At 40.1% G+C, this 14653-nt stretch overlaps 1 protein-coding gene across 1 annotated transcript in view; it reads left to right on the top strand.

Annotated features, from left to right (window-relative positions):
* Positions 1 to 1340: 1340 nt before the first annotated feature.
* The window catches only part of SUGCT (succinyl-CoA:glutarate-CoA transferase), a 320381-nt gene continuing 307068 nt past the window's right edge, over positions 1341 to 14653 (top strand). The window contains exons 1-5 of the mRNA XM_030445377.1: positions 1341 to 1421; positions 5475 to 5526; positions 5618 to 5691; positions 8935 to 9020; positions 11253 to 11303. Of these exons, the coding sequence (XP_030301237.1) occupies positions 5643 to 5691; positions 8935 to 9020; positions 11253 to 11303 (186 nt within the window). The 5' untranslated portion in view covers positions 1341 to 1421; positions 5475 to 5526; positions 5618 to 5642. The remainder of the gene's footprint in view (positions 1422 to 5474; positions 5527 to 5617; positions 5692 to 8934; positions 9021 to 11252; positions 11304 to 14653) is intronic.

Below are 14653 nucleotides of genomic sequence, written 5' to 3'. Positions count from 1 at the left end.
ACAAGGAATGACCTGTCTACACAAGACAGCTTATCAGTGTGTCCATTTTTCTGTCTGATCAGTCTTATTCAAGAAAAAGGACAGCTTCTTTTAATTTAAACCTTTTTCACACTAAATTAATTAGAAGTACATATTGTTACACACGTTAAGTTATACTGCTATACTTTTGCTGATTTATTTCTTCTTGATGACAAACCCTAATTGCTTCTAGGATCCTAAGCATCCATGTCATACTTTTTATTATACATCACATGTCTGATGGACCTGTCCCAAAGATTTTCTCTGTTCTTCCTCAGCATTCAGCCCCTCTGTCATGCAACACTGCTAAGATTGTGCTATTCATAATGCTCATATTCAGAAGTTTTATGTACTCTTGAGATGCAGCTGCTGTCCTGTGAGGATAGGAAAGAGGTGAGGACAACATATTTCTCATAAATAAGTGCTGAGTCTCTCCGCAGACTTTTCTTATCCTATTTTAAAGCAAGAGGACTTCACAGCTTTCATATAACGAGTCCTCTGCTCTGTCACACACAGACTAAAAGTAGTCTGAAAGTTTTTACGGAAGAATCGTTTACAGGTCAAGTCAAATTAAGCCTTTCCATAGTTACTTACACCTGAAGATACACAGTGAGCAAAGTCGCACCTTCAGTGAAGCACATTTGAGATGAAGATCTACCTGGTGGTAATGAGGTTTAATGGCATCCAGCACGAGTGCCTGCCTTGCAACCACAGAAAACTGCTGAGGGAATATTCTATGTTTTATTTTATCTTGGCAGTGTTGCACAGTATGGACACCAAACAAGCTGTACAACTTTCTAGACATCCAAAACTTCCAAAGCTGGTTCGCCCGGCAACCAGGCGCCGCACCAGCCTACAAAACCTTAGATCTTTTTGTGCAAATACTGAGGTTTTCAGACAGCATCTGGAATTACTACAGAAACATCAGCAAGATTTCTTCCTGTCTATAAAGCTCGGACATTAAGCAGAAGCAGCAGCCGTTTCACCGGGACTCTATGGCAGAGACGAGCCATCCCACCGCTGCAGAGCAAGGATCGGGACACACGGATCGACAAGAAATCCGAGGATAATCAGAGGGGCGCTCACACCGCGCCTGCGCAGCGCCCCAACCCGGGAACAATTTTAACCCTCGCCCCGGCGGTCAGAGGCGCCTGCGCGGCGGGGCGGTCTGGGTACCTTCTTGTGGCTCTCGCCGGGGTGCTCGGCGTCGCTGGCGGGGGGGATGCTGCGCGCAGGGTTGGGAGGAAGGATCCGCCGTTGCGGCGGCAGCGGGCTGTGGAGGAGCCGGTGCCCCGCAGCTGCCGGCAGCAGCGTCCCGCCGGGCTGCCCCGGAGCTCTGAGCGCCGCCTCCGCCTCCCCCAGCACGGGCGGTGGGGCGCGGGGCGGAGGCGCTCCCCCGGCAGGTAGCCGCGCCGTGCCCTCCCCTCCCCTTCCTCCGTCCCTCTCCGGGACTGACCCCTGCGGACCTTAAATCACCCCCACCCCCGGGGCGCCCTCGGTCGGCACACGGCTGGGGCAGGGGCCGTAGGAGTTCCGCTGGGGGGCGGGAGGGACTTTAAACACCTGAGGGAGGGTGATGCTGATGCCGCCGCCCCCCTCTTCCTATCGCTGCAGCCGTCCCGGGCTGCTGTCAGGGGGAGAACGGGTCTTCCACCGTGCCGGCAGCCCAGTGCTGAGCCCGTTACCGAACCCCGGCGCCCCCTTCCCCGCCACTGCAGGGCCTGTGGGGGGGTCAGGGCGAGCCGGTGGAGCGGTGGTGGGTGAGTTGGAGAACGGGGGGTGGCCTGGCGGCCGCTCTTCCAACCACTACGGCCGCTTGTGGAGCCTTGGTCCCCGGCTCCGCTGCCTGCTGGGCTGCGGGGTTTGCCGCGGGTGGCGGCGGCGGACTTTGCGCGGCGGCTGTGCCGCGCTGCCGGGAGCTGCGGGGCCGGGTGGGGCAGCTTCAGCTAACGAGGGGGAAAAAGTGCCTGCAGTCCAGTCATAGGCCTTGGTTTTTCAAAGGTTACAAAACTCGGGACTTCATGCAGTTGTCTGTTCGTTTGTTTGCTTGCTTTTTTTAATGAAGAAAAATAAAGCCAAGCTGCAACAAAATAACTTTTCTCTGGCTTTTAGATTTGTCTGTTACTTACTAACACAGAAAAATACTAACAGTTGAGTTGATTGAGTAAAAATGGAGGAGGCTTGGACTTCTGAACGTACCAAGTGTGTCCCTGGTTGGAATGTACCCCTTAAAAGTCCTCAGTACTGGTGGACTTGATTATAACTTGTTGTGTGTATGAAAAAGAAGTACTGAATGTGCAATCAAAGTAAAGCCAATAGGCATAAGGAGTACTCTCTTCTGCAATTGCATGTAATTCGAATGGAATATGTTCACTGTTAATTTGCATTGTTGAAAAATTGTTAAGTGTAATAATCAGCTTTCTTAGTGCCATCTTCTGTCTCTTACAAGGATAAATGAAAGCTTTTTGGGGGGGAATGTGATACAAATATTAATTCTGTTCTATAGAATGTGTTGGTTTACTCGTTACGTTAGACCAACCTTGGGACAGCCTACTGAGCTTAACTAAAGAGTTAAAATCATATTGACAGTGAGTGGATCTACTTTTCCTTCATCAATAATTTGTAAAAGATATGTATGTCTGTCTAATTCACAGTAAATTCAAGCATCACAGGAATAAAGAGTTTACTAATAAATATAGTTAGAGTTTGGAGAGTAGGTTTTTCTTTCAGTCATCAAGTTACTGGAATAATTAAAAGCAAAAATACAGGAGAAAATATGAATTTGCATTTTAGAGATTTTAGACTATTGAGCCAGAGTTCCAATAGAAAACACTCTGTAGGGAAAGTTTAACTTTGGATAATATGCCAAATAGGAGACAAGCAAGGAGATGGGGGAAAAAAAAATGTTTCTGGTCAATGCTGTTCAATTCTGATCTCTTTCTGTTGTTTGTTTGCATTGTGTCCTTGTTTGTTTTGTTAGTGAAATGAGTTAGTAGCACTGTGGTACTCAAGATCAGTGTACCAGAACCGCTGTTTCTCTGGTGGTCAAAGGCTTTCTGTTGTTCCAGCAAATTAGTGTCTAGCTGGAATGTGAATCTAGGTTCTGTAAGTTTTCTTTTGTTAATATTTGTCCTCTCCTAGTGTGAAGATACGAAGGGGTGTATTTTTTTTTCTCCCTCAGACTTTCAAAAGCAAGGTTTTGATCTCTTTCTTGCATTTCTTCATCACTGCAGACATCAGTGTTACCAGCAGTAAAGATAATTCACAACGGTCTGTTTGTCTTCTGAAACAATTGTAATGTTCTGTTCCAACTGTAGAAGAGTCCTAGTCCCAGAATGGAGTGTTTGATGTTACCATAATGTGGGTGATATGATAATTAATAAGGATTCATCAGCCATAGTGATGTATAAATGCATACCTATGGGCTAACACATAATAAACTTTCTTGAAAAATGTCTTTATGTATTCCTGCAACTCAGTTATCCATAGGTAGAGAACCTGTTGGCTCTAAAAAGTTATTCTTGTCCTGGTAGTGTATCTGTGAGGAACAAAAGTGAGGATACCAAATGCTGTCTCAGGAGGCTGTGAGTCACTGAGTAAGAGAGTGCTCACCTTCAAAAGGTGTGGAAAGAATAAAGGAAGATGAACCCTTTTTGCTGACAGATTATTGATTTTTTTCTTTTCTCTTCTTTTCTGGGAGCTGTACTCTTCAGCAAAGTTGTTGCTTACATATTTTCTGTAAACAATGCTATTGTGAAATAAATGCTGCACTTGGATCTATAACAGATAAACTTATGCTCAAGTGTTTGCTCAGTTAGGGTCAATTGGTAAAATCAAGGTTACTCTGGAGGATCTGTGGTCCTTACCTGGTGCTAGCACAAGTGTTTTCCAACACTTTGAGATGTGCAGCATTGAAGAGAGCTGGCAGCCTGCGTTTTCCTAAGGGCCTTGAACTGTGCAAAATACATGGCCACTCTCACATAAGCACTTTTTAAAAAAACATGCTGCTTGGACAGCATCATGTGTTAAAACCCCAATCCAGTGGGATTTCTCTGGAGTGATTTTTAATAATTGAGAGAAATGTCTTGAAGAGCTAGATGAAAGTGTTCTCATTGAGAGCTGTACAGTGAATAAAAACAGTTTAACAGGAGCCTTTATTTCCCAATGCTGCTTCACATCTCTGTAGCTTTTTAATTATGTCTCTCTCTCTCCATACATCTCATTTCCATGTATACATTGGAGGAGATCCTATAAGATAGGAGGTGACTGAAGGGTGGCTCAGGTCTGATGGAAGAATGTGGAGCAGGTAACAGGCATTCCCTGCTGCATGACTTGGGAGACACACCTCACTGTTCTGCACACTTGGGAGGGCCTGTGGTCCTTTTCTCCTGCCTGTTCTAAAAGGAAATCTGTGCTGGAATAAACTGGGGTTTTCTGTTTGGCCCCCTGTCTCCCCCTGATATTGTACAGCATTATCTTAACTGAACAAACACCAAAAAGAGATGCTTACCACAATATTGTGCAATTTTTGTGGTGCTGTCAGCACCACAACAGCTATCAGTGTTTTGGTTTTTTTTTTTTTTTTGTTTGTTTGTTTTTAATATGAGACCAGAGTAATGACATTACCATCTGCATCAGGTGATGTAGTATTTATATCTGCAAGTAAGGACACTGAGTTAGTAGAAGATAACCCAAGTAGAAGATAACCCAAGGTCAATCAAGAGACAGCCAGGACTCTGCAGTCCAGACTATGAGATGGCTTCTCTGCCAGTGATGCTTATTGCTATTGCTTTGGTTTCATAGAACTACTTGGGCTGGAAAGGGTGAGGGGGGGAAAAAAGAATTCCAGATTTCATACTAGTTATCTCACAGGTGCAGCTTCCATCAAAGTTAAATATAGGATAAGTAATTCCTTGGTTGTTGTAGTCTTCAGTTTTTAACTTTTTTTTTTTTTTTTTTTTTAATACACAGATATTATTTTTTGTGTAATGCATGACTCTACACTGGTCAAAACACTTTGTAAGGATACGGTGCTTCACATTGGTCTGCTACCCATTAGTTTTAGTTTGTGTCTTAGTTTGCAGTCAGTTTGCTGCTGCTTGCTATGCTTTCATTACATCTTTCTTCAGATAGGTCTTTAAAACCTACATGGGTGTTTGTGGAAGGCACATATGAAAAATATCTCAGAAAAAGTAGTGTTATTGTAGAATTGCTTAGTGTTTAAAATAGTTTATGCAATGTTAAAAATCAGATTTTCCATCTTTAAAATGCTTTGCTAATGTAATATACTCCTAATAACTTATCTGTGCAGAAAGCTTTATTATCTTTTATTTGGGAAGGGAGATGAGGGAGGATGATGTATGAGTGTCATAAAACCAGTGTTTTTGACTACCAATGAGAGACAAATTTTACAAAAAAACAATTCAAGGGTAAGTTACTGTTTTCTTTCTTGCCAGGTGCTAGTAATGTAAAGCCATTGGACGGTGTGAAAATTCTTGACTTAACAAGGTTTGTGTTTTTCTTTAATTTGAAGCAGTCTGTCTAGATGAAAATATTCTGATAGGAAAACCTAAGAAAACAGTCTTTTTTAATATTGCAGGGTACTCGCAGGGCCCTTTGCCACAATGAATTTAGGAGATCTAGGGGCTGAAGTTATCAAAGTGGAGAAACCAGGTAAGTATTTTATTTATCTATTTTAGGTATAATAAGTATGGGGTAGCTCAACAAATTGTTGCTTATGTGTTTTAAATAATATCTGACTGAGAATGCAAGATTGAAAACCCGTGGAAATACCTAGAAAGACAAAACTTTTATTTGGTGATGGTATTTTTCTGGTGACTGTGTGTATAATACTGGTCTAAGAAAGAATTGATTTTGTAGCTATTTGTGTATTTTTCTTTTGGAAATATTTTAGATCATCTTGCAATTTCTGATGTAGTAAGAACTATTTGGAGAACCATTGAAGAACTAAGTTACTAGGACATTTACTTACAGGCTTATGAACTGTTTGCTTGTTTAACACTGTGTTCCATGTATGTGTATGTTGATCAGAAGTAGACTATGTCTATATTTAGAAAAAAGTGTGTGAAGGTTAAAGTTATATGGTTACTTTTTTAGATATTAATGTACAAACCAGTACTGAGCCATCACTTTTAAAAATGCCTCATTCCATCAATTGAAGCTAAATTAATTTTGCTTGAATTTTCCTTTGATTTTTAAATTGAGCTTGTGAATGCTTAAGTATATGTTGCTTTTTTGTAATGTGGTGAGGGCTTAAAACTGATTTTGAAGTGTGGTGTTTGACATGAAAAATTTAATAAATATAAAAATCCTTCCATCAGTTATTTACACAGGCATTATGGAAAAGGTGTTCTTCCTGTTTGGGAATTTTGCCTCTTCAGCTCAGTTCCCCCTGAGCCGAAGTGTCTTAGGTAATTTTAAATTGGAATACATCTTACTATTCAGGAGTAGAATACTGATACAATGGCAAGCACTTTAATTTAGAAAATAGAAACTTCACGTTGTATTTTATTTTTTTATTATAACAAGTGAGAAAGGACTGTGAGCTTTTGTGTAATACTATACAAACATAGTAGCATGGCAAATGTTTTGACTGGTAGAGTGTGAGGTGACTTGACATATAAACTTTCTCCTGAGAATAAATTTACTACTTCAGTTTTGTTTCAGGTTGGTAATTAAAAGTTACCTTGTCAGATAAATCTTTCTTTGGAATTGTGGAATGAGAACAAAAGTTATTTTCTACCTGATGTAGCTGTGTCTTTAAAGTCCAGGACCTGATATTCTTGTATAGGTGGAGATGGCAGCTCATTAGAAATGGGAGATCTCTGACTGCAGGAAAACCTTCATGCTAGTGCTGAAAAGAGTGTGTCTTCAGGTGCAAAAACTTGTGTAGGTTCTCTAGAGTTTGTCTGGATTCTGGGTAATTAACTTAGAAAGTAGAATTTATTTTGATGGTTTTCTTTTTCCTCTCAGCACATGTATTTCTTACACAAAGTGTTGTTGAAGATTGGGTAATGGTAAAAACTGCTTAATTCTTATGAAATAGCTACAGTTTTTAGTTTATAAGACCATAAAGGAAGAATAACAAATTGCATGGCATTAGGTTCTTTTTTAGAAATATTGTCTGCATTTGACTTTCAGTTTTATGCATCATTAGACATTTGAGGCATGTAATTATGCCATAGCAGCTGTCATATTTTTTTTCTCTAAGTTTCCATATTGTAAATTTCTCTCTTTTGATAGTACTAGTTTTTGAAAAGAGCGTGTGAAGACAACTACACCCTTGAGATACTAAATCATATTACATTTCTTATATTTTATCTTAAATAGGAAATATTGAATATTTGAAACAAAAGGTTGAATATCTAACAAAAGTTTTGCCACATCAACCTGTGGGTCATCCTTAATCTCTCACCACTGTTTCAAATGTTTTCACTTTGTTGACAGGGCAGAAGCTGCATCAGTTTTGTACAATCAGATGAGACTGACAGTGGTATTATTCCAAGTATCTAGGTAGTAGGAATGGAGCAATGCAGTGATTAAGCATGAAGTAGTGGTTTTGTAGAGTTGCATTCCAGCTCTTAGAGTTTTGTTTTGTGAAGGACAGCCTGAGAATTTTGAATTTCAATCATTTTAGAATGGAAGTAATCAGCTCTTTCTGTGAGAGGATCTCTATTTCACAAGAGTATTCAGAGCCATAAAGGATAGTAGCCCCAGCAGCATCCTACATGGAAAGTGTTACTGAAATGTTTTGTTTCAAATGACTTTAAGTGGTAACATATAGAAGAAAGACCTTATTTTTTTTATCCCCAAGTTTCTCACTTGAAGCACAATAGTTCTTTGAGATGCTAAACATTACAAATCCTGAGGAGTATTTATGTTTGTATAACTTTTACTGCAGTTCATCCTTAATGGCTGTAGACTTAGTGTTACCATAGTGTATGGCATAATTGTGACAATGGCTATATTATGTAAAACCAGAAGTCATCCAGCTTGTTTCTGTATCTATGCTAGTATCAAAGAGTCTTCACTGTTACCTCCCACGGGGAAGTTTCCACTAGTGCAAAGTTATCAAGTAGATGAAGTCTAGATATTGAAATGGATGTAGGGATGTGAATGCTTGCTAGTACTCGGGGTGATGATCATATCTGAATTTAAATTTAGCTTTAATTCTAATTAAAATGCCATTCTTAGTTTTAATTCTAGCTAAAATAGATTGCCAGTCTTCATGACATTTAAGAAAGGTTTAAAATTAGAGACCAAGCATAAATGATACAGTGATGTGAGAGTCTGCAGCAGCTTTAATGCCATCTTGCCTTTCTTTAAGAAAGGTGCATTTCTGGAGGGACGGAAGGTAGAGGATTGCTATAGCAAGTGTTCCTGCAGCTTATCAAGTTGATGCTGTCCAGTGGTATCTTGACCCTGTGCCTGGAGTGTTTCAGAAATGGGTTATGGATCATGTGCTCAATGTGACTCAGAACACTGCAAGAGCTTCTACTAATTTCTTCTGGATTGCCTTAAAAAATGGCTTTGTAGCTCTGCTCTAAGTTAAACAAAACAAAACAAACACTCACCAACCATCAACAGAAGAACCTCCACCCCCAACTAACCCTCAAATAAAAGCATGCAAAAACCATGCAAATGCATTGGTTGTGTGACTGTATATTCATATTCTAAAATTTAAAATTAATCCTAGCACTTGTTCATTTTGCTTAATCATGTTCACTTTTAGGTGTTTTCTTGGCATAAATATTCTACATCATGTATATTAAACTAATTTTTGTCCTGCCTACTACATGAAGCTCAAGTGATTTAAATATAACATAGGAGGAAGTTTTTTTAATCTTGGTAGTGTGATGTTGGACAGCTATGAAAATGTGATGGTATTTCTTTCAGGAGCTGGTGATGATACAAGAGCCTGGGGCCCACCTTTTGCAGGAACAGAAAGTGTTTATTTTCTTAGCATCAATAGGAATAAAAAGGTAAATGGAGTGTGGTAGAATCATAGAATCAGCTGGGTTGGAAGGGACCTCTGAGATCATCAAGTCCAACCCTTGATCCACTACCGCTGCGGTTACCAGACCATGGCACTGAGTGCCACATCCAGTCTCTTTTTAAATGTCTCTGGGAATGGAGAATCCACTACTTCCCTGGGCAGCCCATTCCAATGTCTGATCACCCTCTCTGTAAAGAAATTCTTTCTAATATCCTACCTAAATCTCCCCTGGCAAAACTTGAGACCGTGCCCTCTTGTCTTACTGGTAGCTGCCTGGGAAAAGAGACCAACCCCCACCTGGCTACACCCTCCTTTCAGGGAGCTGTAGAGAGTGATGAGGTCTCCCCTGAGCCTCCTCTTCTTTAGGCTGAACAGCCCCAGCTCCCTCAGCCTCACCTCATAGGGCTTGTGCTAAAGTCCCCTCACCAGCCTGGTTGCCCTCCTTTGGACCCACTCCAGGACCTCAATATCCTTCCTAAACTGAGGGGCCCAGAACTGGACACAGTACTCGAGGTGTGGCCTCACCAGCGCTGAGTACAGGGGCAGAATCCCTTCCTTGGACCTGCTGGCCACGCTGTTCCTGATACAGACCAGGATGCCATTAGCTTTCTTGGTCACCTGGGCACACTGCTGGCTCATGTTCAGCTTCCTGTCAATCCAGACTCCCAGGTCCCTTTCTGCCTGGCTGCTCTCAGCCACTCTGTCCCCAGCCTGGAGCTCCCCATGGGGTTGTTGTGGCCAAAGTGCAGGACCTGGCACTTGGCCGTGTTAAACCTCATCCCGTTGGAATCAGCCCAACTCTCCAGTCTGTCCAGGTCCCTCTGCAGAGCCCTCCTGCCTTCCAGCTGATCCACACTCCCCCCCAGCTTAGTGTCGTCTGCGAATTTGCTAATTGTGGACTCAATCCCCTCATCTAAAGCATCGATGAAGATATTGAACAGAACTGGGCCCAACACTGATCCCTGGGGGACACCACTGGTGAGCCAACTGGATGCAGCCCCGTTCAGCACCACTCTCTGGGCCCAGCCCTCCAGCCAGTTCCTAACCCAGCACAGGGTGCTCCTGTCTGAGCCATGGGCTGACAGCTTTTTCAGGAGGATGCTGTGGGAGATGGTGTGAAAGGCCTTGCTGAAGTCCAGGTAGACCACATCCACAGCCTTCCCCTCATCCACCAGGTGGGTTACCTCATCATAAAAGGAGATCAGGTTGGTCAGACAGGACCTGCCCTTCCTAAACTCTGTGCTGGCTGGGTCTGATCCCTTGCCCATCCTGCAGGTGCTGTGTGATTGCCCCCAGGACGATCTGCTCCATAACTGAGGCACTGAGGTCAGGCTGATGGGCCTGAAGTTTCCCAGGTCGTCCTTACGGCCCTTTTTGTGGATTGGCGTGACATTTGCTAACTTCCAATCATCTGGGATGTCCCCAGTGAGCCAGGACTGTTGGTAGATGATAGAGAGGGCTACATTAACCTATGTTTTCTGTAATTACTACTGAAGACATAACACCTTCTGTTTGATTTTTAACATCTCTAATGTTAATAGGTAACTTGGCCTTAAGTTATGATGAATAATTTTCAGGAGAAAAGCAAAGAGCTCTTTTAATAAAAAAGGCTTCAGACCTCTGGTATGACCCTGTGGTCAGTTGAGGTGAATTCTAGAAGAAAGAATGGTCCTGCCAGTCCTTAGTTGCTGGTACAAATTGACCAAAAATGAACCTTGATGAAACTAATGGTTACTTTATTTGAAGAATCAGGATTTTCTTAGGTGCATTAGTTCAACTGACTTGCATCAGCTGGAGCTGGAGAGGAGCAGGCATGAAGCCATATTTTTTTTGGCTAAAGGTAGCTTGGAAAGATTAAGATGAAGTTTCATGACATACCTTACCTACTTAATGGCTTGTTGCCATTGAAACAAATGTTTATGGTGTCCCCAGGTGTACTTGCAGTAGTAGGTGCTGTGTGACCAGATTGCAGTGCAGCTCCCAGGTGCACATCTGTTGGAGTTGTTTTGGTGTTTGTCTGATCCATTGGTGAGACAGTTCAGCTTGCTTTAACAACAAAACTTTTTTGCAGGGGAAGGTGGGGTGTGTGTTAAAATATACTTATTTGATATTGCTGTAGTGTGAAAATTGACTGTTGGTTATGTTTAGGAGAGGCTGATAATCACCAAAAGGGCTTTCACATTAATTACTGTTGAATTTTTTTTTTTTATATCCCCAGAGTATAGCTGTCAACATGAAGGATTCAAAAGGAGTAAAGCTAATCAGAGAGGTAGGTTTTGATTTCACACACACTGTGCCTATGTTGTATTTTTTTGATCCTGAGTAGCAAACAATACATTCTGCATTTCAAGTATTAATGTGATATCTAAGAATTAAAGTAGATTTAGAATAGAATAGAGTTAAAATTTATCTTAAAGTATAAAGTATATAGGCTCTCTACTCTGTGCTTTTGGACTCAGTTTTAGATATAATTTCTAATTGTTTTAGATATAAAATTTACATAAAAATGTCATCAGACTCTTCAAATGAAATATTGTGAGGAGAAAGTCTAACAGCCTAGTGCTTTTCTTTTTCTGTTGCTATATTTGATCTTGCTGTGCTATTTCATTAGAAAGATTCAGGCTCAACTGATCTGATAAAGTCTGAGCAGCTTACAAAGAGGAGATGCTGGTTTCCAGTATTTGCAGGTTTCTCAGTGTTAGAGTTTATTCATTACTTCAGTTTCACTACACCTTTCTGAGAAATACTGTCAGCGGGTCATACTTAATCTTTGTTTCTTTGTGGTTTTAGCCCTGCAATACTAACATAGCTAAGAGGATGAGCTGTCTTCTCTTACTGTTTGTTTCTGCATCAGTTCTAATCAGTTTTTCACAGTGAGACTAAGTGTCCTGCAATAAGTAGAATTTGTATGGTAGTATTTTTTGAGGAATTATGCATGAAATGGAAATAAATTATCTGAGCACTGTTCAGCAATGTATTTGTTACTCTGAAAAGCAGTGTTCATGTTTGTAATCAGTGGCAAGAAGAAATTAAATGTGTGACACTGATTACTCATACACAAATATGAATTTTATCCTGGACATAAGCCCTACAAAGAAAAGTAGCAAGATTATTTTCTATTAAGAAAGGTGGAATGGTTAGAATACATATTGTTACCTTGCTCATAAATTACATGTAAGAAGAAGACGACAAATCTCAGAATCTTAAATAAAGTTAAAAAGAAAGTAGTAGGGAATCTTCTGTTATATGATGAAAGCACAGCCTTTATTTCATCAGTAGTATCAAGTGAACTGAAGAAATCTATTAATTAGGAGTCCTGGCTGCTGTTCTCCCATTGTCACAGCAGTGCAAAATACTGTCCAGGGGTCTGCTCTTTTATATTTACATGATTACATTATTCATTATTCACATGAAATCATTATTTGGTCTTTTTTTTTTTTTTTCTTTTCTTTTCTTCTTCTTTATTCTGTGTTATTTGTACTTCCTTCTTCCTTTCTAATGCTTTTGGATCCCTGTTAACTGCTTTCCAAGAAGTTGTATATCTTCCTGGATGAAAAGGATTAATTTTCTCAGGAGTGGTATTTTCACCAGTCTGCTGTGACATCCTTCTGTTGTAATATGGCTCAGCATCTCATTAGAGCATTAATCAGTAGTTACTATTCAAAGCTACTCCTAAGAGCCTTGAGGATACCTTCTTCCTGAATATTTGTCTTTAACTAATTAACTTTTCTATTTATTCATGGAGAACTTGGGACAATTCAATGACTGGCAGCTGATGGCACTCTTTCCTCTCCATTGTCTTTAGCTGATAGGTCAGGATCTCATGCACTCTCTCTTACTTGTCAAGGCAATCTATTCACACATACATATCTATAGAGACACACATACATATTTACATTTATGCATATATGTGTTTTCAAGTACACACACTCTCCTCTGCATTTATAACAAAATCTCCTCTGCAATTATAACAAAATCTCCAAACATCAAAAAAACCTCCCCAGATGAAAATTCTGAAAGGTACAAATGTTTTGTTTTTTCAAGTCAGTAGCATAGTTATTTCTTATTTCTAGTCAATATAGTGACTGCTTTGGCATACATGATGCCTTTTTTCTTTCCTGAGGCATATATTGAGTACATCAGTGTCCTATTTGTAATACATAGTTTTACAACTCAGGTCTGTGTTAATAGGAGTTAAAATAATCGTGTTACTTGTATTTAACATCTCCAAGTAGAAGTTAAAATACAATACATGTTCAGATGACTTGCAGGACATGAAGTGTGAAATATTGGTTGACAGTGGACTTAAAACTGCATTGAAACTGAAAATTGCTTTGAGTTTTAAGAACATAGAGCTGACTTGGATCAAAGCCTGAATCCAGTTCTCCAGGATGACAGAATCCTAGGCTTGGTTCAGTGAGCATCAAAAGGAATACGGTACTCAGACCGCTGCCTTTATGCATTAAAAATGATTTCCAAGTTTCTCCATGAAGTTATGTTCTGTTCACTTCTGTGGAATCAAGAATTAACAAACCAGCGAGCTGCCCTCCTTGAAATCCAGCAATGCTTAGTCAGAATCTGGAGACTCTCTCATTGTCCTGCAGTCCTATAGATTCTTGGCATAGCCACCTTAAAAGTACTTAATAACATATTTTAAAATGCACCTTCACTGTATGCTGAAGCTAGTTTATATAAATGTTATAAATTTCTTCCATGCATCCAATTAAAGCATTTATAAGTTGTGTGCTGCCTTGTCTGAATACAAAACAATTTCTGTCTTTCCTGTTAAATACTTGCTGGCTTGGCATCTTCTTTTGTCTTAAATTCAACGGGTCAGTCTACATGCTAGAAAAAAATGCTTGTGATTGCGTTATGAAGACAGTAGTTTATAGAAGCTGGTCTAATATACTCTATATATTAATCAGACAGCTACCTGGTAGTTTCAGAGAATGTGACTTTGATCAGCTGCAAATAATATTAAGAAACTAAATGTTTTTCATTATGCTTAATCTTGTGTGCACAAACATATACCTGTCAGGGAACAGTTTCTTAAGTTCCTGGGGTGGGGAAAAAAACCAAACAAACCCCAAGAAAAATACTTCTTCAACTCCCCTGAGGCATACGTCTTCGTTTTAGCATGTAGTTCTCTTGCTTCAGGAGTTCTTATTAGTATTAGTCTATGTATATCTATATCTATTTATAACTTTTATAAGGAAAAAAGATGTGATTTAAAGCCCATCAAAGTTATATGTAATCTTCAGTAGATTTTTTGACTAGGTTATTCATTAAGATGCGATGAAGAGTGTTACATTGCAGTTTGACAGCTCCATTCTATTTGAGGTGACTTTAAGATAATTTAACCCAGTAAAATTTTTAGGCTCCCTATTCTGCCTCTACATACAGGAAGTGAGATGAATTGCCTCTGCAGTAATTGCAATAAATGATTTTAAATTGAAAAACAATTTATAAAATTATTTTTGAGGCAAAAAAAGCCCGAAGGGTAAAGATGTGTTCTTTCTCCTCCTTTTTCTTGTGTTAAGTGCAAGCATAAAGGTAATAATTCTTTCTGGAAACTATCATCAAGGCTTGTGAAACTGATGTACTACTGGTAATATAATT

Source organism: Calypte anna, chromosome 2 (genome assembly GCF_003957555.1).
Source record: "Calypte anna isolate BGI_N300 chromosome 2, bCalAnn1_v1.p, whole genome shotgun sequence".
NCBI classification, from domain to species: Eukaryota; Metazoa; Chordata; class Aves; order Apodiformes; family Trochilidae; genus Calypte; species Calypte anna.
Note: the sequence above shows the minus strand (reverse complement) of the source record. Positions and strands in the feature narration are given on the sequence as shown.